The sequence below is a fragment of the Chelonoidis abingdonii genome, chromosome 22 (assembly GCF_003597395.2).
Source record: "Chelonoidis abingdonii isolate Lonesome George chromosome 22, CheloAbing_2.0, whole genome shotgun sequence".
NCBI lineage: Eukaryota > Metazoa > Chordata > Testudines > Testudinidae > Chelonoidis > Chelonoidis abingdonii.
The window spans coordinates 27,810,735-27,836,999 of NC_133790.1; the positions used below are offsets into that span (position 1 = coordinate 27,810,735).

The 26,265-nt window shown below is 44.2% G+C and overlaps 1 protein-coding gene across 4 annotated transcripts; it reads left to right on the forward strand.

Annotated features, from left to right (window-relative positions):
* Nucleotides 1-808: 808 nt before the first annotated feature.
* LOC116817863 (uncharacterized) lies at nt 809-26,265 on the forward strand. 4 transcript variants are annotated; one of them, XM_032768325.2, is made up of 10 exons: nt 809-966; nt 2,677-2,819; nt 5,804-5,936; nt 9,972-10,178; nt 13,045-13,154; nt 17,264-17,379; nt 19,114-19,192; nt 20,423-20,518; nt 23,343-23,459; nt 26,157-26,265. In XM_032768325.2, the coding sequence occupies exons 1-10, from the start codon at nt 813-815 to the stop codon at nt 26,175-26,177; spliced, it is 1,176 nt and encodes a 391-aa protein (XP_032624216.1). In that variant the 5' UTR covers nt 809-812; the 3' UTR covers nt 26,178-26,265. The 4 variants fall into 4 exon arrangements, with proteins under 4 accessions (XP_032624216.1, XP_074915926.1, XP_074915925.1 ...); XM_075059825.1 differs by lacking the exon at nt 23,343-23,459; XM_075059824.1 differs by lacking the exon at nt 20,423-20,518.

Below are 26,265 nucleotides of genomic sequence, written 5' to 3' on the forward strand. Positions count from 1 at the left end.
GTAGCTCTCAGCTACTCTCCAAAATCTGAGCTGCCTTTTTTCAAAGTAAATCTCCAGCTGTTGTGGTTGTGAAAAAAGCCTTGGATTTGGTTATGTACACACTGCAAATGCTTCAGCAGAATTGACACGTCCTACGTTGCTGGAAAGGATTTTTCTGTTGATGCAGTTCATCCATCTTTCTGAGAGGTGGTAGCCAAATTGATGGACTAGGAATTAATCTCACTGGAGTGTGAGATTAGCCAAGGTAATGTTTTGGAAATGCTTAGCAATCGTTGGATGAAAGGCGGTGCAAGTGCAAAGGCTTTAGACCCAAACGTTGTGATTCCAGTTGTCTTTCCCATCTAAGTTGTCAGTTCAAATGTAGTATGAGATGCCCAAAACTCACGTGAGGTGTCTGAAATGCATTGTGTGGTGTAGGCAGTCCAGTTCTGGAGGACAGGTGGTGCTGTTGTCATACGCTTCGGCAGTTTCAACTGAAAGTGCCTACACTGAATGAGCATAACACAACCCCTCATCAATAGAAGTGGTCCTTCCAGGTCAGAGCTGTTGTTTAGGTATCTTCAGTTTCAGACTATGAGTCCAGCTCCTTCCACTAGTACAGAAATAGCTTATGGGATGGGTGCCCGAGAATCACTCATTGGATTTCTTACCATAATGTTAGTAAGAGTTGGCTCAATAATAACGGAAGTTACAAAGTAGCCCTGTTTCTCTGCCTCTCACACTCCTGAGCAATTACTTACCAACAGTAAGATCTTTGCATTCACTGAAAAGAATTTCTGTGTAATTTTCTTATGTTTTTTAAGACTGTCCCCATGTCTGTTTGTGAGCACTCTGTGCACCAGGAAAGAGATGCTAGTAACAGAACAAACACACCGGATGATTCGGAGGGGAACGAGAGTGAGGAGAAGGCTGATGAAGATAGTGAGAGGGAGGAAGAAGAGTGGGATACTGACCTTGAAGTAGAAGGTAACGAAATATCCCAACTGCCCTGATTTGTCCTGTATCTGTAGAACAGTATCAAAACTGGCTGTGAACATGCAATTTTCCCTGAGCTTCTCTAGGTGAAGAGTGAATGTACTCTTAATTCCTTTTTCTTTCTCTTTACACAACAAAGTAAAACCAAAAATAAATAACACCCCTAGGCAAGGCCATCCTTAGGCATTTGAAGCCATGTAGGACACCATGAAATTTGGGGCACCAAATTGCCCCAAATTTCATGGTGCCCTCGGCAGCTGTGTGCTGCATACGTGGCAGCACTAGCCCTGGTGACCTGCCCTCCCCTCCCCCCGTGGACTGCACCCACTGCAAGGGGCAGGGCTGTCCTTAGGGGGTATGGAGCCCTGGACAACTCCCTCCACCCTGCCTCTTACACTTCCCCCTGCTCCGCCCCCATACCACCTCCTCTTGCAGCGACTCTGCACTCACTGGCAGTGGTGGGAAATGGAGAAAAGTGGCCCTAGCCTGCTCTACTCCGCCAGTTCCCAGCCATGGTGCTCTGCTTCCTGCCGCCGGTGAGTGCGGGGTGGTTGGAGAAAGGACACCCCCTGCACTCGCTTGTGGTGGGAAGCAGAGCAATGCAGCCCCAGCCTTCTCTGCTTCCCTTTCCCTGGTCCCAGCTGTGTCGCGGAGCGGAGCAGCTGGGGCTAGGCTGCTCCACTTCTGCTGGTGAGTGTGGGGGGGATCCCTTCCCCCAAACCCCCTCCCCTGAGCAACACGGCTGGGGCTGGGGCAAGGGAAGTGGAGGCAGCTGCTCCTGGCCCCCTGCTAATCCCCTGGGCCACTCTGAGCCTGTGGAGCCTCCAAAAATGCCCCACCCCCCCCACAGCTCCTGGCTTCCAGACTGGGGGTGGTGGTGCTGCATAGGGTACCCAAATGGCTAAGGACAGTCCTCCCCCTAGGAAACTCTGTGCAGACAGTTTGTGATCTCATTCCCTGACTAAAAAGTTGGGAGATGGAAAAGTTAAGGTAAAGTACATATGCTCCCTTGTTCATTATGTTAAAGTTCTTAATTACTCATTATACATTATTAATATTTTTGCAAATATAAGGCCACCTCATTCCTTGTGTGTGATATATGGTGAGTCCAGAATGTGAAAGGGTTTCAATCTTTATTTTTATATAATTTACTAAAATAAAAGTGACGAGGAGGTCTGCACACAGAACACTTGCTTTTAATCTCATTTAAAATTTAAATTAAACATTTACCTTAAATACTGCTTAAATTTTTACAACTTTATATAATTCCTGTTACATTGCTTTTATCTGTATCCCTCGGAGAAGTCACTGAGCAGGATGCAACTTGTGGACTGAGGGCTTGATCCAAAATCAATTTGAAATCAATGGCAAGACTTGCGTTGATGTCAGTCTTTTTTTTTTTGGATCAAGCCTCTAATGAGGCAGGGATCTTGTAAGTAATTGTACGTGATCATGTAATTAAAAACTCTGTCAGGATGCTTACACAACAAGCAGCAGGGTCAAGTATGTGTGGACAACTCTGCTTTGCTGAGTCTTGCCTCACTCTTGTTCTGTTAACTTTGAGTGCGTGGGGGCTCTGGGGAAGGCGCTGCAAAAAATATAAATTCTTTAATTTTTTGGTAAAACTATTAATTTGGAAGTGCTGTTTTTTGTTTGTACAGCTTGTTTTCTCTATGTCCATTGTCCCTTTTTCTAATGTAGAAACCAAGGAACCTTTTGACCCAACTGGAAAGGCCAGATACATAGCAGCCTGCCAACTATTTGGAGTGGTACCCGTATCTTATTTCCTGCGTCACATGAAGGACTCTGAGCTGATTATGAAGCACCATGGACTTGGCCCCCAGGTAACAGTTACAGAAAATAAAATAAATCACTTTTCCCTTTGGAAAATCACAATTAAGGCTGCAATGTGTGCACACAACTTATAATTTACAATCACAATCACAATTAAGGCTGCAATGTCTGCGCTGAATTTATATGGTGGTTATGCCAGTGGCTAGGGGTGTGTCTCTGGGTGGGGGAATAATATACTAATTAAACTAATATTAGCTTTTCACTCTCTTGGTTTTGTGGTGGTTGTTATGTGGAGACGAGCATTAAATATATCATGCTTGGGTGGGAACAAAATAAAACTTGATGATCTATTGAAAGTTATTGGCCTGGCCAGAACAAGGGGACTTCATTTAAACCTAAGGAGGAATAATACATTTAAGAATTTCAGCAAAGAATGGCGAGTAGGGGAAGTGGCTAAGTAGGAGAGGAAGTGCAGTGAAACAATATAAATGTATTTCAGCAAAATGAGATGCCACATGAAATTCAGCACATTTTAAGGGGAATTTGTCAGCTTTGTCATCTTGACAACACCTGCCGTCCTTTCGGTGGGACGGTGGATTAGATTTCTCCACACCTCACCCCACAAGAATGTCCAGGGCTTTGTGATAAGATTTTTATCCTCCCTGGATGTACAAAGTTTTCTTGTTTATATACCGTAATATGCGTAAATGGGTCTGTATGTTATGTAGTTAAAATACATAAATTTAAACAACATTCTAAATCTTTTTTTAAAGAAGTTCTGTATGTAAGTTAGCATCACAGTCCTATCCACGATGGGCTTGTAGTTGCTTCTGGTTTTACACAACTTACTTTGCAGAAACTTTTGGCTCATAGGCATGACTTATGCCGTAAAATGCAGCAAGCCTTAATACTCACCTGGGATGATGATAAACATGGTAGAATTAGGGACATGAGAACTGAAGTAGACCGATTAGATCCCGTCATCCTCTTATTCCTTGCACTGTATTTAGGGTTGGAGAGTGTAGATTTTTTTTTTTTTAATTTCATGGATAATGTCAGTCCATTTACTTCCAAATTTAAAATATTTTAAATCAAGTTATATTATTTATTCCAAACTTAATGGCTCCATATCGGGGTGGCCACCCTGTGGCTCCGGAGCCACATGCGCCTCTTCAGATGTTAACATGCAGCTCCTTGTATAGGCACCGACTCTGGGGCTGGAGCTACAGGTGCCAACTTTCCAATGTGCCAGGCAGTGCTCGCCGCTCAACCCCTTGCTCTGCCCCCACTCCATCCCTTCCCCCAACCCCCCTGCCCTTTTCCCCAAATGTGCTGTGCCCTCTCCCGCCTCTTGTGCATGCAAAACAGCTAATCATGGCAGGCAGGAGGCATGGGGGGGGGAGCTGGGTGTGGAGGGCTGCTGATGTATTACTGTGGCTCTTTGGTAATGTACATTGGTAATTTCTGGCTCCTGCTCAGGCTCAGGCTGGCCACCCCTGCTCTAGATCCTAGGAGTAATAATATCCTAAGTGGTGCTTATCCTAGTATTACTTACTAATTGCTTGATAGAACTGACAATGAGTGAAGGCTCCAGGTGTCCTTGAGTTAAAAATGTCAGATTTGTTCAACTTTCGCTTTCTCTGTATTATGAATATTGGTGGTAAACTTTTTTATTATTTCTAGGTGGATGGAGAAATAACTAATGATACTTACCAACTCAGATTGCATCCTTTTGAACTCTTAACTATATTCTGCGTTCCTTTTTCCAGTCTAGTTTTAAATCACTCACACAAGGGGGCTTTGACTACTTTCCTTAAGAGACAGTGGGTTAGATCCTGCCTCCTCTGAAGTTGTTGAGAATTTTGCCATTGACTTCACTGGTAGCACAATGGGACTCTGGTGGTGGTGCTCTGTGTTCAGCTCTGAACACAGCTGGAAGCCCTCTGCTGTCCATAGAGGTCCTTTTCTTTGAGTTGTGTTCTTCAGAAATGCAGCCAGGGCCTGTCATAAATAGATAGCTAAGGGTTAATGTCTCTTTCACCTGGAAAGGGTTAACAAACAGGGATCCAAACACCTGACCAGAGGACCAATCAAGAAACAAGATACTTCAAATCTGGGTGGAGGGAAGTTTTGGGTGTGCATCCTTTGTTCTGTGTTCTTTTCTCGGGGATATGAGAGGGACCAGACATTACTACAGGCTCTCTAAAGTTCTGTTCAAATAGTAAGTAGAAAAGGCAATTTTAGGCTTTTTGTTTGTTTTACTCTATTTGCAATGGTGGATCTGGCTGGGTAACTTTTATATGTGTAGTTGCTGGGAATATTTTGATTTGGTATGGTACTGGTTTCTTTCTGTGTCTTGTAAGCATATTAGGACCCTGTAATATTTACATCTTGAAGTTACAGAGATAATTCTTTACTTTTCCTTTCTTTATTTGAAAGCCTTTCTTAGAGAACCTGACTGATTCCTTTCTGCTTCCCTTGTTAAATTCCCAGGGATTTGGATAACTCACCAGGCTGGTGGGGGCAGCGAGAGGAGGGGAGAGATAGAATCTTTCTCTGTTTCCTTGTATCTGTTTGCCCCTTTGTGAAAGAGAAGGGACATGCTTCTTGGTATTGTGATGTAAAAAGGTTGAAACAGTATCTCTCAGGGTAGCCCAGAGAGGAAATTCTGGGAGGGAGAAAGGTGGGGGAATGGTTTATTTCTCCTTGTTTTAAGGACCCAAGGGATCTGGGTCCTTGGGGTCCCCAAGGAAGGTTGGGGAGGTCAGAGTGCCCCAAAACAGTATATTTTTGGGTGGGGGCAGTGCTATCAGATCTAAGCTGGTACTTAAGCTTAGAGGTTTCGTGCAGGTACCCAAATTTTGGACGCTAAGGTTCAGATTTGGGAAATATACCTTATGACAGGGCCTGGAAAGCTTTTGTCAATCTATATATTCTTGATAGGTTAAGGAAAACTGAAATAAGCAAACCACTAAAAGTGCTCCTTCTACCGAATAGACCAGTGAGTGACCCATTATGCTGTCATATGTTCCAGGGTGCCAAAGCTTTATCTCTTTCCTTGATGACCAACACCTCTATCGTAAAGTTAAACCTGAGTGATAATTGGCTGAATGGAGACGGGGCAGCTGCAGTTGCAGAGATGTTAAAAGAAAACTGTTACATTTCAGGTTTGTGTCTCAATTCAAAGGTAATTCTGATACATGCCTTACAACAGAGTGTGGCAATAAGGTTTTGTGAGAGGAGGAAGTTCTTGTTTGCATATTTGGCTGATCCCATTGACTTCAGTGTCACTGCTCACATGAGAGAGGGCTACAGAATTGGGCCCTCCTTTGAAAAGCGACTACTTAAAATAGGGAGAGCTGAATAAGAAGGCACTGTGTGTATTCATAACCTTTACTTTCATGAATTCATGTCTTTGCTTCTGTTATCACCGCAAAGCCAATAGCGTTCTGAGAGAGGGAGCTGAATTCTCTTCTGGCTCATGAATCAGTAATGGCACTGGAATTTGGGTGAACAGTTGCAGAATGTTGTTGAAGATGCATAGGGCAGAAAAAACCCATCTTTAACTTTCAGATTCCAGGTTGAGTTTGCTAGACTGGCAGTTAGAACAGCTGTCTTCTAATTAGGGGCAAGCGGAGCTGAGCCCCCTCTAAAGTGCTCCAACTGATATCTGTGGTGTAAGCACTGGGCTAGAGTGACAAAGTGGACTTTGCTCAGCTTTGCAACACCTAATTTTAGGTGCCCTGCCACCCATTGGAATCCACATTCCTGAGTTAGGTGCACCGGCTTTCCAGACAATGCATGGGGAGAGTTAGGTGCCTAAAAAATGGAGCCACAGAAGCTAGCAAGCTGAGTGGGCAGCTGCCGAAGCTGGCCAGTAAAAAGTGGCTTAAGGGAGGTGGTGACGGTGTTCCCTGTATACCCAGTAGCCCAGTGGTTTGAGCACTCACCTCTGAAGTGGAAGAGTTCAATTCAAATCCCAAGGCTGCCTGATCTGGAACAGGGACTAGGTCTCCTACCTCAGATATCTGAGATCTTGGATGGGGCTAGTGCTGCTCCAGCTTCCTGGAACCTCACCCAACAGATGGATTCTGAGGTGTAAATGGCAAAGCAGGTGAGGGAAGAGTGTCTCCCCTTCTCTATGCACCCTCATCCCCAGTTTATCACTTTGATAACCTGGTAGCTGGGAAGATAGGAAGCAGGCAAGGAGATTGGGCTGGACACTAGTGTCTGCAGCTTATTTGGGGCACAAGCTGCCATAGTTTTACTTGTAAACTAAGTACATTTGCTCTGGGAACTATTGAGACACACAAACACGAAATCCTCCATGCCATTTTTACAGTCCCTTTTTGGAACTGCATTTTAATATATAAATATTGATATCTGTTGAGACAGTCATCAGAATTTATTGACTCAAGAACTTAAACCTTGATTAATATTAACCTTGAAAGACAATAGATCTTGGTGTCCTCTAAAACCTGTCTTCAGTGTTTGTATTGTAGCAGATAATCCAATTATGTAACAAAAGTAACTGCTCATTAAATAAATCTCTTAAGCCTACAAGTGACAAGGTGAGGGAGGCAATATCTTTTATTGAACCAATTTCTGTTGGTGAGAGAGACAAGCTTTCTAGCTTATGCAGAGTTCTTCTTGAGGTGCAGTAACATTGTTTCTTAAACTAACATTTTAAATAGGAGATGCTTAGATTTGAGGGGCAGAAGGGGCAGTTTAAGATTGTCTAGTCTCACCTTCAGCACTACAGACCATAGAAACTCATCCAGTAACTTCTCCATCAAGTCCATAACTTCTGTTCCAGCTATAGCATCGTTTAGAAAGTTATCTAGTCTTGATTTAAAGAATTAAACTGATGGAGAATTCACCACATCCCTAGTAAGTTGTTCCAGTGATAAATTACTCTCACTTTTAATAGTTTGCACCTTATCTGTAGTCCTTATTTGTCTAGCTTCATCTTCCAGCTATTGGTCTTTAATCTAGCAGAAAAAGGCAGAATGAGATCCATCTGCTCTCAGAAATCTCTTCCCTAGGGAGGTATTTGTAGACCATGATCAAGTCACCTCTTTCTTGCATAAACTAAATAGACTGAGCTTTTAAAATCTCTCCCTATAAGTCAGGTTTTCCAGTCCACTCATGATTTTATAGACCTCTATCATATCCCCCCTTAGTCACCTCTTTTCCAAGCTGAAAAATCCCAGTCTTATTAATCTCTCCTCATATGGAAGCTGTTCTATACCCCAAAGCATTTTTGTTGTCCTTTTTTTAACCTTCTCCAATTCCAAAACATCTTTCTTGAGATGGGGCAACCACATCAGCACCCAGTATTCAAGATGTGGGCGTACCATGGATTTATATAGAGGCAATATGATATTTTGTCTTATTATCTATCCCTTTATTAATGATTCCCAACTTTCTGTTTGCTTTTTTGACTGCCGCTGCACATTCAGTGGGTGATTTCAGAGGAGTGGTAACAGCTAATTTAGACCCCATCATTGTATATATATATAGTTAGGATTATGTTTTCCAATGTGCATTACTTTGCATAACTTCTTGTCGCTCTTTTCTGAACTCTTTCCAAGTTTTCAAAATCATTTTGAAAATGTGGATTCCAGAATTGGATGCAGTAATCCAGTAATCTTTTCACTAATGTCCTATACAGAGGTTATAACACCTCCTTGTTCCTTTTTGATATTCCCCTGCATGTACCCCCAAAGATTGCATTCGCCCTCTTAGCTACTGCATTGCCCTGGGAGCTCATGTTCAATTGGTTATCTATCATCTAAGTCCTTTCCAATGTTCTTGCTTTCCAAGCTACCGTCCCCCATCTTGTAAGCATAACCTCTGTTCTTTGTTCCTAGATGTATGGCTTTGCATTTGGCGATACTCATGCATTCAAACAAGACTGCCTTCCTGAACAATCCCGATCACTCTGTAGAACTGATCTGTCCCCATCATTTACAATTCCAAGTAGCTTGTGATTAAACAAGATGAGCTGGTTACCCTTTTTTAACCGGTGGCACTACACTAGCTTTTTTCCAGTCTTTCGGAGCTTTCCCAACGTGCCAAGCAGGGTTCAAATTCAACAAGGAAATATTTTCAAACCCACAGGAGCTCCAGTGCCCCTGCCCGCCCTGCAGCTGAAGCCTGGAGCCCCAAATTGGGTGTGGGGGGAGAGAGGGGCTCCAGGAAATAATGTCTGAGAATTTAAGCCCTGGTGCCAAGGTTAGTAAAAAATAAATAAATAAATAAAAAAAATAAATCAACATTTATGATTCAGAAAGCTCCTTGGAAAAGTCTTTTGATATTCTTGGATGGAAATTATCCAGTGACGTGAATGCAGATGTAGTGTTAATATTTATTTTACTGCTGCATTTGTAGTGTTTTGGTTTTTTAGTTGATGAGGGCTGTCCCTTTAAGAGCAGGTTGTGGCACACTATGTGGGTCAGTGCCCAGGCAGAAGATTTTGCATGTGTGTCCAGAGAGGAGTTGAGCCTCAAAATGGTCAAACTTGGTTTAATAAACCTGTCTTTCAGCAAGAGTCTCATTCTCCAAGTTGTCCCATTAGTGCTAATGGGGTCTGGATGCTGTGGGTGTTGGTAATGATCAACACAGTATTTCCTCTGTGGGGCAGTAGTGTGAATCCTACCCTGCTCAGCAGAGGTTAGAAGGTTCTTTCCATCTAATGGCTGGCTGGAAGCCCCTAGATGAGATGAGTGTGGTGGGTCCCGGCTCTAGCTCCCATAGCACAAATTCACCAATGAGCTTTGCACTACACTGTAAGAGCTTGTGGGGCAGGAACTGTCTTTCCCTATGTGTTTGTGGACCACCAGGCACAATGGGGCCCTGATCTCCCTGGAGTATAGTCAGAGCTCCATCAGCTGCATCAAAATCGCCTTATTCACTATGCATTTGGGAGAGTTAGCAGGGTAATTGTGTCTCACACACACTAGAGGTGGGCAGGGGGAGTTAAAAACTCAGAAGTCAGAGCAAAAGCCACTATTTCAGCTTTTCTTAAAAAATTAAAAATTAATGATTTTTGGGGAGGCAATCTTATAATTTTTGAACTTTGAGGACTGGCAATACTGCTGTGAGCATTTGCCATTGCAGCGGACAGCTGGAGGCTTTTCTGACATCTCTCCTTTAGCTAAATGGTGATTTTGTTCTTGGGCTTTTTCCCCCTCCCGCAGATGTTGATTTATCTGACAACAGACTTGGAGTTCAAGGAGCTGCGGCCCTTTCTGCTATGCTTCTGGAGAATACAACAGTTGTTACCCTCAAACTTTCAGGAAATGAGTTTAATGACCATGCAGCTAAGTACCTAGCTGATGCCCTCCCAGCCAACAATAAAATGGAATCTCTGGATCTGAGTCACAACATTCTTGGTGACACATCAGGTAAAGCAGTGTCTTTGTAGACCCATGCGTTGTATAGTGTTATCCTGCTGCAAATTCACACTCCAGGTGGTGAAAACTGAACTGCTCTCTTTTCCCAGAACCTCCTTGCTCCCTCCCACTTTTGTAACCACCTAAAGCTCCTCCATCCTCGTTACCACCCAGGCTCATAACCTCTGTGTCATGTTGGAATCCTTGCTCATTAAACATTCACCTGTTCCTCTAAAAATCCATCCTTTTCTCTCTATCCACCATTAATCTTGTCTTTCTACACCCTGGTCATCTCTTGTCTGCCACCTTTTGAGATCTTCCATGTTTCATTATGTCCCCCACAGAGAATGGATCAGCCAAAAATATCTCCTCCTCCTGCCACTCAGAGCTTGTCACTCCTTCTTTGAATTCCTTCACTTGGCATCATCTCAGTTTCTGCACTAAGTTCATGTTTCTTGCTGTTCACCTTCAAAGGCCTGAAAAAACTCCACCTGCTCCATCTCTGCCATCATTGTCTCCTGCTCTCTCCAGACCTAAGCATCTTTTCTCTGTCCAACTCTAAGTTTTCTCCTTATGCTGGGATTCACTCCCTCTCCTCATGCGCTGAATGGCCTTCCTCACATTGTTCAAATCCCTCCTTTCAAATAACTTCTCCCAGGAGGCCTTTCACTGAGAACACAGAGAAGAACTGGGAGAAGAGACGAGCAGAGCATAGAAAATTGAGAAGAACAGAAAACCCAGGGGAAAGAGGACAGAGTCTATTTAGAGATAGGAGGAGAAGAAGAAGAAATAAGGATTCAGAGCAGAGGAAAGAAAAGCAAATAGAATAAAAAGGCCACTGCTCCTGATGAAATAGGGAGTGAAATGAGGTGATCTGTCTGGGACTGCAGGCATTGGGCAGATACCAATTCATCTTTCCTACCCTTTAATGTGTCATCATTTTCAGTTCTGGAAAGGGGGGGAGGGGACGTCAAGGGGTGAGTGACTATCCTGTCTTCCCTGACCCTCCATGGCAGTCAAAACTGCCTGGCTTGAACCTCTATTACCTCTGACCAAAGGCCTCCCTTCCCCAGATCAGTCAGGTTGTGGAAGGCAAAAGGGCGGGGGGGCTGTAAAAGAGATGGTTGAGCTGAAGAGAAAAGCAGGATGAAAGGCGGGATAGATCAAGATAGGGAAAATGGAAGGTGGGAGTGGAAGAGGTAGAGGGAACCAGAGAGAGCTCATTTCTGAGAGGGGAAAGTGTTGGCAAAGCAGGAAGGAGAGGTGAACCATGATGCCATCTTAAATATGGATATGTGGCTGCATTACCTACTTCTGTCTGTCTCATGACCTTTGACCTCTCTAGAGTATTAACTCACTCCACAAGATCCTTCTCTACTTCAGTAGCCTTTCTTAAGATCATTCCTATTGCAGAAATATGTAGAACTGCGACTTGGATGTCCATTCATACATTTGCTGAACACTACGCAGTCACTCATGCCTCTGCTTCTGATGCCATATTTGGCTCCACTATTCTAGCTTCAATCTTAGACTCGACTCTGAAGCCTCCCTCCTTCCGTAGAGGGAACTGCTCAATAATCATCTAGAGTGGAGCACCTATAGGGGATGCTACTCGATGACGAGATGGTTACTCATCCTGTGCAGTAACTCTGTTTTTTTTCAATGTGTGTTTTTGTGGGGGATGGTGCAGAAGTGGGTGTTAGATGGGATTTGACTGTGGAACTGAGGGGGCTTGGAGACTCGGTTTTGGAAGGATGTTCAGGGATAAGGGGCAGCCTGGAAATAGGCAAGGAGAAGTTGGGGAGGAAAGTGAGGGGTATTTGTGGAGAGGGTGCAAAAGGATTACAAAAGGAGACCAGGTCTGGGGTGTAGACTGGGCAGTGTGATGTAGGGCTTGAGATTAAGGACAAGACATTTGAATAGAATTTAATGGGCAAGGGAAGAATGTCCGTTGACTTCCAAATCCTTCGCCACCTATAGCCCCCCACTGAAATCTATGGGAAGCCCCTCCCCTTAGAGCCCTCCCGGGGAGTCTTTCTAGGACTGGAGGAGGGTTTGAATTTTTTTTCCTCCTTACTTTGATTCCTTTCTTCCAATCCTACTCATCTCCCTCCCTTCCTCCTCCTTTCAGGGTCACCCATTCGTTACTGGCTCCGTCTCTTCTGATTTCTCAGTGGTGAGCTCTGCTTCTCTTTGGTTTTAGAATCATAGAATCAAAAGGTTGGAAGGAACCTCATGAGGTCATCTAGTCCAACCCCCTGCTAAAGGCAGGACCACTTTCCTGCAGGCTGATGCTGTGTCCCTTTCCTATCCTCTCTGCAAGCCATTCTGCACTCTCTTCCTCTTTTTCCCTTCTGGTCTGTTGCTTTAGCCCCCCAGTTGATCCTGATGTCGTCTTTCTCCTCCCAGAAACCTCCTCCCCTCCTTATCTGTTTCAATCCCACTGAGCCTTCTGCACAGAGGAAACCTCTGAACGGTTGTAATCTCACTTGAGGGTGGCACCAGGGAGCACAGGGTTGAGGAGCACAGTGGAATTATTTTGTGTGGTGTAGCCACTACTGGTTCTGGACTTCAGTCAGCTCATAAGAATGGCCCTGCTCTGATTTCGGCCCTGTTGGGCTCTGTTTTGCATTATGGGGACTTGTCCTTGTACCACCTTTTATGGGTGCTTAGTGGTCTCTGACTATGTGGGGCCTGTTTTCTGGCTCTTCCTGCAGCCCCTGCTCTCTACTTGAGCCACAAGATGCATAAAAGAGAAAAATCTTCTGTTTTAATTTCTCACCCAAAGAATTTCCTACGCTAATCTGAGCTTCCTGCCCAGCTGAACCACCTGATCCTTTCCTGAGTCTTTAAAAAATTTCTTAACCTGTTTCGTAAGGTGAGCTTCTTGGAATGGCAATAGCAGAAAACACTGGACTAAAGGAGCTTAATATCAGCTGGAACTACTTCCGTAACCAAGGAGCAGCTGCCTTAGCCAGAGGCTTCGAGGTAGGAAGTCTGTGTTATCTCCCATTTTTGCACTCTATAATACTCATGTTAAGCTTCATCTGTTTGAGTAAACACTGCCATCGTGACCTGACCATAATAAACTATGAAATCTGGAAGTGTATAGGCCTTGAAATTGGAGAGAGAAAAATCACGATTTAAAAAAATTAAATCTTGATTTTTAATTCCATTTGCAGTTTGAAGTTCCTTCCCTGATTACTTTCTTCCCATTTTATAGTCTTAAATTGCTGAAATGAATGTTTTATATAATTTCCAACTGTTAGTAGAATTTTTGGTTGTACATAGTTTCCCCCTCCCCTCCCACTGTGAGGTTTCACACTTATGTAACCCTTCTGCCCCTCTGAGTTTGCAGCAACAAGGGCCGGATTCAGTATCCAGGGGTTCCGTTTCAATAACACAATGCATAACTGGCTCGAGCCCCCACCCAGTGACCTGGGACACTTACATACCACCTGCCCCGGGCGCCTCTAGGAGGCAATACTTCTCCTCTCGCAAGCACGGCATCTGAGTGTAGCAAAATCCTTTTAATAAAGGAGGGAAACAATGCGGCATCACATTGGAGAAACACCACAAACAGGATTATAACACAAACCATAAGCAAAAACCCACCTCCAAATACATTTGACAATGTTCTTTCCCCCTTAGGGTCTTAACTCCAATCACCCCAAAGTCCAACAACCCAAAAGTCTCTGGTCAGTGCCACCCCAGAGTTCAAAAGTTTATCTGCAGAGTTTTACCCCCTCCCCCCAGCCTGGGTGGAAATGGGGGGAGGGGGGGCACACAGAGTGGTAAGGGGCACCTTACATGGGCCAAGGCCAACTGCTCCACCTCTCCGTGGAGTTCTGCTGCAGCCTTCACCGCGACCAGCTCCTCTTCACAAGCTGTGCCGCTCCTCCAGCCAACCCACGAGCCACTCCAGCCATCCCCGCAAACCGCTCCACTCCGTTCACTGTTCCATGGGCTGTTCCAACATGCTGCAAACTGCTCCGCTCTGCCAGCCACTTAGCGATAGGTCTTCAGGCTCCCCCACTAGTTAGCACAGGACTCAGTGCTCTCAGCTCAGTAATTCCAGCTCTTTAGTGATTTCAACTCTTAGCAATTTCAGCTCATAGTAGGGGAGCCCTGGTGCTGGTGCACCATTGGCCCAACACGAATTCAGCTCAGCAGCCTTTAGATGGACTCCTAAGGGAATCAAAATTAACTGTACTCTTTAACAGTGGAGAGAGGAGGATCTGCAATTGGTGTTCCAGGCCCTCAAAAGGGGGCCCATACTATCAGGTACACACACCAGTCCCCAACCTCTCTCAGTTCACTGGGTTTTGGAACCCATGTCCCTTGTCTAGCAAGTGTCACTTAATTTATATTGAGACATCTCTGTCATAAAGCAGTCTCGTAGTTCCTTATTTACATAATCAGGTGACAACACTTTATTTATTCTGCCCCAATGACAAAGAAATTGGAGATCCCAGAGCTGTCAAAATAACCATCCCAGGCTGCCTTGGGCTATGCTGGGTGTGCCCATGCAAATACCTGAGATTCCACACTTCCCGAAATTCTTTCCACACTTCCCATAACTCACCACCAGATGTCAGGGTAGGGCTCATCCTGACTCTGCTTACACTTAAAATGCTTATTGAAGCGGAAAAAGACCAATCCAGGGCCTTATTAACATCCTTTCTATGAGGCCAGCACAAACTCACACACAGATTGATAAGCAAACTGCCTGGACTATCTTTGCAATCAGCCCACCTGCTGACATACTGCACTTCCACATGCCAAGAAAGCTGAAACATTTTAAGGCTGTACTGCTCCCTCAGGGTAAGCAGTTTGAAATTGATGGGACTTGTGCTCCTAAATCATTTAGGTGCTTTTGAAAATCCCACTCAAGGGGACTTAAATCTGAGTTTAGGAGCTTAACTTTAGGCTGGTTTTGCAAATGTAGGGCTGCGTGTATTCAAAAGTTAGTAACTTTATTCATGTGTTGAATAAGTCTAGATAATTTTACATCGTTAATATTGAATCATTTTGTTTTGAAGTGAGACAGACTTCACGCTGCTCAGACACAATTTTAACCCATTACTGAAAACTCTTACACGTATGCTTAACTTTAAGACCACAAGTGGTCCCAGTGAATGGGTAGGACTATTCATGCCGATAGTTATATTCTGATCTGGTTTCCAGGATCAGGGCCTTAATTTTCAATATTTTTATTGTTGTTTATAGCAGTTTTATAACATTCAAGTAAAATCTCCTACTAGAAGTTGCATTTTTTTAAAAAAGCATTCATAATTTAATTCCTTGCAAATTTAAATTAAAATTTATAAATAGCATACATTTTCAAACTATTTTATAAAGCCTGAACCTGACGTAATGATTTTTTTGTCAGATGATAGAAATCCATTCCAGATTAAATTAGTAGTTAAAGATTAAATTTGTTTCTTTATTTAAAAAAAAAAAAACACCGTAGAAAATTCCATTCATAAAACTGGTGAGTATATTAGGATGGTCAGGAAATGCCAACGCTGAGGCTGTGTGCAACTTGACTTCTGTCCAGTTGTGCATGTGCTTTATCATGCTGTTTTTAATTCTCAGATTATTTATCTAATACGATACATTGTACTACATTTTTTTTCCTACCATTTTATATGATGTATCTTGCAAGATTGAGGAGGAGGGAGATCCAACAAGAGAAAAATGAGCTGCAGAGGAGACACAGTTGTTCACTTCCTTTTTTGTTTGTTTGTTTGTTTGTTTCATTCTACCTGGCTTTTGTGTGTGTATTTGTAAATATAGGCAGATATTGACATTGGAAAACTCCGATTTTGACTTTCTTGTTTTGCTGGAAGAATCTGTGGTGAAGTGACCAATGAGCTCATGACATCACAAGAGATTGAGACCTGAACAGTTGAAAGAGAAAGAGATTTCTAGTCAGATTGCTTAAAATCTGTGGGGTTTTATTTTTGTTAATATGTATTTAACTCAAGCTGCCCACTCAACATCAATACCCCCTTTCTTTTCAGATGAGGGCTGCCATTATCTAGTTCAGGAAGCAGTTGCCCTGCGCAGAAAAGACCAGGCTTGATATTCCTGAAGGAACTGCCCCACACCACCAGAAAAGCATCTTAAAAATCCTTCCTGACTTTGTGATTTTTGGGGCTGATTGCATGATATTTTGGTGTCTGACTCATGACTTGAACTGTCCGGGTTAGTAGAGTGACCACATGTCCTGATTTTATAGAGACAGTCCTGATTTTGGAGGCTTTTTCTTATATAGGTACCTATTCCCTCCCCCCCCCCCCCCCCCGCGCGTGCACACACACTCTGTCCCAGTTTTTCACCCTTGCTGTCTGGTCACCCTACGGGTTAGCAATACTGGAGGCATCAAGACTGAGCTCACTAGCACGATCCCATCCCAGACTGTTCACTCAGCACTCTTACCCTTTACTGCTCCTTCTTTAGCTGTCATCCTGCCCCTTTTACAAGGAGTTGGACCAGGTGCTGGGGACTGCGCTGAGCATGGCACCAATGATGTGGATCTCATCGTCCTGCGAACCGTCCAGTAGCACCCTCAAGAAAATGTCCTAATTAGCCACTAGCCCCCCCTCGGCCAATAGGTGTCCCCAGTGAACAATTCCCTCACTTGTGAGATTCTTTCTGGGCCCAGCTACTGGGCTCCAGCAGGCACTAAACCTTTGTGCCGTTCTCTGAGAGACTCACAACCTACTTGCATGTGATATTCACATCAAATTGCAGCTGCGGTTAAGTCAAGAAGCTGCCACGCCTGTGAGCTACAGGTGGGATCTTCCAAAGGAGAGGAGAGGGGTTGAAGGAAGAGGGAAGCCTGTCACTTTAGGAGGGTCTTGTAGGAAGAAGGAATTTTTCCGAGGTTCACCCACCACTAGTTACGGTCGTTGGTATGAAATGTCCTTTGCTCAATCTCTTCCTCTCGCTCACTTTCCCTCTGCATTTATTTTTAACTGTGTTTTGGAAGCATGGTCCATGGAAGGTCATTCTGCCAGGGCGACGCAGATGGCTGTTTCTGTCCCAAGCTACGGTGAGGTGTTTTACAGTAATTATGGCTTGTTCCATAGGCAAACGTATTCCTCAGAGTTCTGGACCTTTCCTACAATGGCTTCAGTAACAACGGAGCAGCTGCCCTGGGGGAGGCCCTTAAAGTCAACAATGTGCTGGAAGAGCTCAACATTAGGTGAGTCAGGCTCAGGTCATGATGTAATACGTCCCCCGCTTCAAAGTGAGAGCACCCCCTGGTGCTGAAACCCTGAGCAGCCGTTGATCTCAGTTTTATGTGTAAAGAGGGATGGTCTTGCTGGTGCTAAGATGACAAAGGGAGTTTGGCCAGGAAATTTCTAGTTGGGTAAGATCTGTTGGCATCTGTTATTTACTGCCCTGCCCTCAGTCATGGCTGCCAGGTCCCCAGCTCTGTAGTCAGCCTGGTGGCCCCAGAGAAAGTGCTGGTGTAAAGCAGTGAGGAGGATTACTGGGGACAAGGTGACATCGTTACAATCTTAAATTGGGAAGGAAATAAATTGATTCCATCTGGCTGGGGAGGATGGATGGAAGGAAATCTAGGGATAAGGATCCAGGGTTACTAGCGCCTCTGGAAATGAAAAGAAAAGTGAAATGGGACTTCGGAGTTTAGAGGGCACCTTGTGTAGCAGGGGAGAGAAATCTCCAGTTTGTGCTCACTAAGAGCTGGACAAGTTCCTTTGTTCTTCAAAGCAGTGGCTGATGTACTTGGAGGCCTGGAACTGGCCTATATAATAAGGATAGTTAGATGTGAGAAATATAAATAATAATAATTGGAGATATACCTATGTCCTAGAACTGGAAGCGACCTTGAAATGTCATCAAGTTCAGCCCCCTGCCTTCACTAGCAGGACTAAGTACTGATTTTTGCCCCAGACCCCTAAGTGGCCCCCTTAAGGATTGAACTCACCGCCCTGGGTTTAGCAGGCCAGTGTTCAAACCACTGAGCTAGATTTGATCAGGCATACGGTGGACATGTTATGCTAGAAACTGATTCAGAGAGGAGGCTGATTGGTTCAGCAAAGGGAGAGTCAAGAAAACAAAAGGCTGGTGAAGTTAGTGGGAGAGCCATGAGACCGGGTGATTTTCAGAGAGATGCAGTTATGGAGACCATGAACGTAACCAGAAATGGTCATGAGGCAGGGTGTGAGCAAGGGGGTAGTGGCCAAGTACTCCCTGTAGTGTAGAATCCCACAGGCGAGCTGGCAATGACCCTCCCATCCCAGTGCATTAGGTGCCAGTGGGATCTAAGCTCGGACAGAGCAGGCAGTGGCTGCTGCTATGCTAGGGGCTACCTGGATATACTCACGAAATTAAAATTTCAGGGAACAAACCCTGTGGTTTTAACTGTCACACTAACAATAAAAGCAAATGCTCAGAAATAGACATGACCTAAGCAGGGCCAGTCCGAGTCATTATTTGGATGGGAGACCTGCAGGGAAAACTTGTGCCTTTCAGGAAGTGGTGTAGCTGGAGAATGCTGTGCTGCTGGAGCTTGCTCTTCAGATAAGATTTAAAACCGAGGCCGTGAGCATTCAGGGTCACTAAAGATCTCACAGCACTTTCCGTGAGAGTAGATACATTAACACAGTTGTCCCAGGCAGATACGTCTACTCCCTGCAACTTCAACTGGAGATGGGATTCTTTGTCACTTCCTCCCCTTCAAATTGCATGTAGAGAGCTGTTAACCTCCTGCTGTTAATGCCCCTCCAGATGTGTCTGCATGTCAGTGGTGGGAGAGGTGGTCCCCTGTACCTTTCCATGAGTTTGTAAAGCATGTTGTCCTCCTGTTGCCCCTACTGTAGTAAATGTCTCCATGACAGTATGGCCCTGGCTGGTGGGTGGGGAACACGGAATGAAAAATGTAAGAAGTCTCCCTTTTCTCTGTTCTAAGCAATAACCGCATTTCAGTGGAAGGAGCTCTGCGCTTTGCAGTAGGCCTGAAAGAAAACCGGACTCTGAAGAGCCTTAATGTGAGTAGCTTTTTTAAGCAGACATTGGAAAACACAATAAAGTGTATATTTAACCTGTCACTGGCACGAGTGCTCATTGAATCAGATCCTGCATGAGCCATTCTGCTGTAGCAGCAGGGGAGCCTTTAGCATCAGTCTGTGAACTGCGGCGTGCAGATGGTCTCATGTAGACATGGAGTGCTTGTATTCAACAGTCTCTTGAATTCCAGTATTTTATACCCCTCCCCCTACATGAGCCAGAACCTGCAGCCTGCTGCTCCCTGTTCTGCCCTGCAGTCTAGCACCTTGCTGTCCAATATAGAGGGTGATCTTCCTGGCCTCTGCTGTCAACTCCTTACCTGCAGCCACATTCGCTGCATACATCTGGGAGCTGGAGGGAGACGTGGTTAATGGCCACTGGGTGTCTGACCTGTCCCTCAGCTCAGCATAGTGGGGCAGACACTCTGCTCTGTTTGTCTTCCTTTCTATTCCTCAGACAGCACAAAGGGAGCTTCTGACACTCAGGTGAAGAAGGTCATGGAGTGGTGGAGTGGGTATGACCAAGTGTGCTGCATTATAGATATTCCCAGCTGGTGTGTTGCTCTTTGGGGACCACTGGCAGCTCTCCTATGGTAGAGTGGCCTCCAGGATCAAGCAGAGAATTATGGCTCCATAACCCGCTCCCTGACAGCTTACCCCTTCTTCCACATTGCTGCATCCAGCTTCTGCTGGGCAAAGAATCTTGTGCTGGTGTAAAACACAGTCGAGGTCAGTTACACATAGATAAAGTCGCCAAAGATGGTGTATAAAGGGAGAAAAGGAAGAAAGGCAAGGATGGAGCCTTGTGGGAACCCCCATTGAAAGATGGGATGAGGAGAAGAACCAGAAGAGAGTGGAGTTGTGGATGCTGAGGGAGGACAAGACGACCATAATAAGGTTATGTGGTTGCTTTAGTGAGGCCTAGGCACATCCTGATCATCCCAAAAAGCTACTTTTTTTTTTTAAAATAAGTTTGGTTCTTGTAGATGTGAGATTTTCAAATAGTCATCACCATCCATTCTTATCACTGTGAGTTCCTGCTTTTGTTCCATGCCCATGGCATGTGCCTGAAGACACTTGAAAAGGACGATTTTGCTCTGTAAGACAGCTGCAGTTTGAGGTGTGAGTTCCAGATATCAAAGAAAGGTGCATAAATGAAAAGAACATGCAATCTGTATTGTTCCTATTGTTGTTTCCTGTGTCTGCCTTTAGATGGCCAGAAATCCCATGCAGAGTGAAGGCTGCTTTGGGATTCTCAAATCGATACAAGCAAATTCTGGGGCCGTGGTAGAAATCCTGGACTTCTCAGTAAGTGTTAACAGCGGGGGGCAGGGGCAAGTTTGGTCCTTCCAAAGGAGACTGGTCTGAACTGTAAATAACACAGTGCCATCAACGTGAATTACTGCAGCGCTATCATTGCAGGCTCTGTGAGCTAAAGGACCATATCTGGGTGGGCCCCCAACTTGAAACCATGGGCACCTAAATACCTGTGCAAACATCACCCTTGGATGTTCGCAGTGGCACGTAGGTGCATAAATGCCTGATTCATGTGTCTACATGCCAATTTTGAGCGTCCAACTCTAGGATATGGATGTCCAGGTGCATAGGCATTGCCCTTTACACACTATTCTTGGCCTTGTCCTACTAAAACAGCAGAACCTGGAGGGAATTTGAGCTAATGCACATCCTGAAACCTCTGGAAAAATCTGTCGCACCTGGTCTGTGAAGAACCAAATAGTTTTAATGAAAATGGGACACATATCTTTATAAAACTAAGTGCCCTAAGCTCATAATCCTAGAGGATGTTGAGGCTCAAAGAACTTTATCTGAGAATACATTCTCCCGTTAGTGAAAAGTGCCAAACTGAGAGCTCTGAGAAAGGCAGGCCTTTGTCCACGGATATGGCATGGGCAGTGTTGGTGCAAGCTTCCTCGCAGTACCCTGTCCATGTGCCTCACCCCTGTAACTAGGTGAGATGGGACTTCAGTCTGTGGTCCATTCCATCCAGAGCCTCTCTCCTAAGGTTTGGCAGCTGGTCCATGCCAGTTGTGACCGTTAAGTAACAACTTCTAATCACAAGTGGCCTGGGATGCATTCATACAGTGACCTAAGGCTAAAAGAGTCCATTGGCATGTGGACTGCCAGAGCTGCTGGGTGCCTTCTAAGACCATTTGCAAGGCAGGGTTTTGATCTGAGCGTGCTGTCTACACTGGGATTGTGCACAGTCTGTTCCATGTGTGAATTTAATAATGATTTGATATTGGCAGATAAGAGGCTCAAATGGAATTATTTAATCAAAGATTAATACAGCACTATTCAGAAGGAAGACTTACTTTATCTACAGGGGATGGTGGTGAAGTGAAAGTAGTTTGGTCCCTTCCTCTGTACCTGGTGGAATACTGACATTGTTCATTCCCAAACTACCTTTCCAACCCTCTTTCCTTTCATTGGGTGTGAGACGAAACTTCTTTTTGAGAGGGAAAAGTACTTTCCCACAATTAAATTTACTATATGTTCCGTTTTCCTAATTACTGATGGAATTTTTTATGATCCTCAATTTACCTGATTGAAGAGTAAAAAGGAATCTCTTATCCAATCATTATTACTAACAGCTATGACACCAACAGTTCTTAATGAGTTAAAAACATCTTTCAATGCATCATTATTTTGTCCATTGCAGAATCCACTCGGTTTTGTTTCTCATATACTTTTGTAGACAGTGTTCATTAGGTTGAGGGGTCTCTTCCCTGGATACCTGGACTATATTAGTAAAGTCAGGGTAAAAAGTAGGGTTAAAAGATTACATGCACTCCATTATTGAGTTCATTTTCCTTTCACCCATTAGGTTAAACTGAAGGACAAAGAACTTTTTACTTTCAATTATGTATAGGGCAATAGATATATAAAAATTACAATTTAACATACAAAAATCATAAAATTAATATTTACTAACAAGTCAGACACAGATTTGAAACAGACACTGTGGCACCTTTCTATTTTTCTCTATTTTTGCCTGTAAAAATACAGGGAAATGAAATCCCAAAGGTATGTTACTGAAAAAGGAGGGTGGATTATGAAGGCCCCAAAGTCAGAACATTCAGAATGATTGTTTCTGCAAATAGCATAGTTCCACCGCATTACAGCTATGCAACATGGCATAATAGCACATTGAACAAAGACCAATATTTGTAGTTAGACCTACTGTGACTGAGCTGCAAATACTGTAGTACCCATAACTTAGCTGTCTGACTTGTGTAATTACATCATAAACCATCATCTGGTTTTAACAGAGGGTCTCCTTCTATTTAATGTTTGTTTGCCAAAAAGTGATAGACTCCTTCACCTGGTGAGTGCTGTCATGGTTATTATAAAACTGCCTCTTTTCAAATGTTTTTGTTGATGGCTTATTTTTAATTTATAAAGAATAACGCAGGTTATAATGCTCTCTTAATTGTTAATAGAGCAACAGTTGCTCCCTGTTCCTTAGTGACCTGTTGCATTCTGACTGGCTGAGAACAGATGAAATGTATTCTTCAGCCAAAGAGAGACCTGGCTATCCTGCCTGTCCCAGTACCCCCTTTCAAATGCTATTCCTCATGTTCTTATAAACCCTTCTCCTGAGCCTGCTCTCTGCTCCAGCACTTTCCTGACTCCTTCCTCAGGCTTTGTGTGAACTCTGCGGACAGGCTGCGTATTGCATTTTCTACCTCTCCCTTTTGCCATGTTTTATGCATTTCAGCCACTTTGTGCTCTCATCATTCTAGAGACATGGCCCTCAACAGAGTGTGAGTTGCTTGCTTGGAATCTCATGTCCTCCCTTTTTGACTTGTCAGCTGCTTTTCACCTTTTCCCTTGTCGTCTTTGTGTTTCCAGTTCTTCTCCTGACAGTTGGTGCTAGTTTGTTTCATGTTTTGTTTTATATCCACCAGAGCTGTGGTATTGCCACTTGCTGGTGAACTGGTCGACAGCTCAGGTTACTGAGCTGAAGGAGCTTTGTCAGAGCTTGCATTAGTTGCATGGATGCCTGAGAGCAAGAATATGTTGTGATGCCTGTCTTTGCTGTTGTGACACTTACCTTTTGAGAGAAGGTAAATCGTACTGTACGCTGATCTGTGATACTTTCTCCCTCTAGGAGATCCCTGTGAACAAAGACTTTGCAGACCTGTGTGATGCTGTGAAAATGCTTTTCCCAAATCTTCAGATCAGACATGGTGGAAATGCAACATTGCACAAAAAAGACCAACCGAAGGTTGAGATCCATTCTTGATTCAGTGTGGAGGGTGATTCATAGAATCCCTTGGCCGAAAAGGAACCTCTTCAAGGTCACGTTGGGTAGGTCTGCACAGCTTGCGGAAGAGAGACTCCCAGCTTGGGTAGACAGACTTGGATTTGCAGGGCTCGCGCTAGTGCTCTAAAAATAGCTGCGTAAACAGCACTTTGATGTTGCGACTTGGCTTAGCTACCTACCTCCTAAGGCTTCAGAGCCTGAGCTCCCGCCTGAGCCGCAACATCAAAGTACTGTCTGTGCCGCTATTTTTAGAGCACTAGCGTGAGCCCCACAAACCCAAGTTTGTCTACCCAGGCTGAGAGTCTTTTATACAGGCTGCCTGTGTAGACATACTCTTAGTATATGCCCCTTCAATGTGGCAAAATCCTAATGTCACTGACCATCTCCAAACCTTAATGTGAGGCTACAAGTGCCTCCCATGGAAACATTTGCCATTCACTCAGTGATGTCATTGTTAAAAGCTTCTCCTTGCTGTAGCTTTAAATTAATTGGACTAGATTCGCTGCTGTGACCTGGTGCTGGATCTCACCAGCAGGGTATTCTCCTGGTGCAGGACAGTCCCCAGTGGGTACAGAGCCGGCATAATTAGCTCCTTCCTCTACCTTTCTCCTTCAGTCTTCTGCACAGGGCTTTTGTCAGGGCAGGGAGGGGGTTGCCTGGATCACTCTGTGCCTAGCTACGCCTGCTGCTGTAGACAAGGGCAGCCTGAAGACTGCATTAATCTAGGCTGGGGCCGTGACTAACATAGAACCAGACCCCAGTTCAGGGGGCCACAATCAACTACTTTTCATAGATTGTAAAGCCAGTAGGAACCATTGTGATAATCTAGTCTGACCTCCTGCATAACACAGGCCATAGTATTTCACTCTGATTCTTGCATTCAGCTCATAATCTTCTGCTTGAGCAAGAGCAGATCTTATTGAAAGAGCCTCCAGTTTTAAGGCTTTGAGAATCCATCACACCCTAGGTAAGTTGTTCCAGTAGCTAATAGCCCTCACACCTTATTTGGAGAAAACGAATGGTGTAGTGTGTGGAATAGGACAGTATCCCTTTAAATAGTTTGTAGGCCCTCTAGTGTACTCTGTGTTCTGTGTGTTGGTTTCTGGCAGCTTCTAATCAGAGAAGCAGTATAAGTAGCTAGATGTGGAATGTTTGTGTATATTCAGTAAACATGGTTATTTGGGACTCAGCTGTGTTTGTGCAGATTATTCATATTATTTGTTTTGTAAAGACCCAATAGATAGCATAGTGAGCAGGACACTAGACTGGGACTCAGGAGACCTGGCTTCAGTTTCCAGCTGAGGAAGAGATTTCTTGTGTGATGTTGAGGAAATCACTTAGGCCTTGTCTACATGAGAGAGTTCCACCAATTTAACTTAAACTGACTTTTAAACCAAATTAACCAAATTGGTGCAAACCCCTGTGTGGACATGCTTGTTTTGGTTTAGGTTTTGCTTATGTTAAACCTGTCCCTAATTGATTTAAGATGAACCAAAATAAATCTGATTTATACCAAAATAAGTGTCCATAAAACCTTTTTACACCAGCGTAACTAACCTAGTTACACTTGCTTATGGCAAGATTTTAACTTTCCCATGTAAACCAGTCCTTACGCTACACTGTGCCTCGGTTCCCCATCTCTGAAAAAGGGATGGGATACCCTCACAGGAGGGTAGGGGCTTCTGAAGATGAACTTCATTAATGTGTGAGGTGCTCAGATGCTGTCGGGGGGGGGGGGGGTTATGTAAATACCTAGGTAATTAGATTATTTCCAGTCTGTATTTACCCAGCTTCAGATCCCAGCCTTTGGATCTTATTCTTCCTTTTTGTCGGAGATAAGAGAGCTCTGCTGTCAGAAATCTTCTCCCTCTGTAGGTCCTCGTAGGCTGTGATCGTCCCCTCTTAACCTTTCTTTGAATAAACTAAATAGAGCTTATTTAGTCTCTCGCTATAAGATAGGTTTTCCAAATCTCAGATCATTCTTGCAACTCCTTTTCTGAGCTCTCCCAAATTTATCAACATCATTTTTAAAGGGTGGACACCAGAACTGGATACAGTATCCAGTAGTAGTCTCTCCAGTGCCATGAACAAGCCACCTCCCCTCTCCTATTCAATATTCTCCGGTTTATACATCCAAGGAGTCAGTGCCTTCACTCTTAGCCACCACATCACCCTGGAAGCTCGTGTTCAGTTGGTTTCTGCCATGATTCCTTAAGTCCTTTCCTCAGTCACTGCTTTTCAGGGTACAGTCCCCATCCTGTAATCTGTTTTTGGTTCCTAGATCCATTGCACCTTGCATTTGGCTGTATTAAAATCGTAGCACCAGGAGGTATCAAAATGCTTGGATATCATAAAACAGTACAGGCGCACAGCCTCAATTCTTCCCTCAGTTTGATAACAATAGCAACTGGGAATGTAACAGTACCTTACCCCTCTCTGACCATTCCTCTGTGCCCATCACAGCTTCACATCAGCATAAAGTTCTATGGACCCTTATGGTGCTTTGTGTAGAACCAACTGATTCATTGTCCAATTTTTCTAATAATCCCACAAAAATTGGGGTCATGGCGAGCCCAGCTGCTGTACAATAGCAACCTTAAATTCACCGTAACAGAGTTTGGGCTAAGTGTGAATAAATGGTCTTTTTCTATTCTGTAGGTTTCCCAGGAATTTTCGTAACACTACATGTGCTCAGTGGAATCAAAAGTCTTCCTTTTATTTGTGACTGGAACTGGATGAGCCTTGGACACCCCAAAATATGTGACTC

Bases quoted from the DNA above. Each gene is read 5' to 3' on its own strand.
- LOC116817863 (XM_032768325.2), top strand. From the start codon at position 813: ATGTCTGTTTGTGAGCACTCTGTGCACCAGGAAAGAGATGCTAGTAAC. The intron at 10,179-13,044 runs GTAAAGCAGTGT...CTGTTTCGTAAG, and splicing joins CATTCTTGGTGACACATCAG to GTGAGCTTCTTGGAATGGCA. The intron at 20,519-23,342 runs GTAAGTGTTAAC...TTCTCCCTCTAG, and splicing joins TAGAAATCCTGGACTTCTCA to GAGATCCCTGTGAACAAAGA.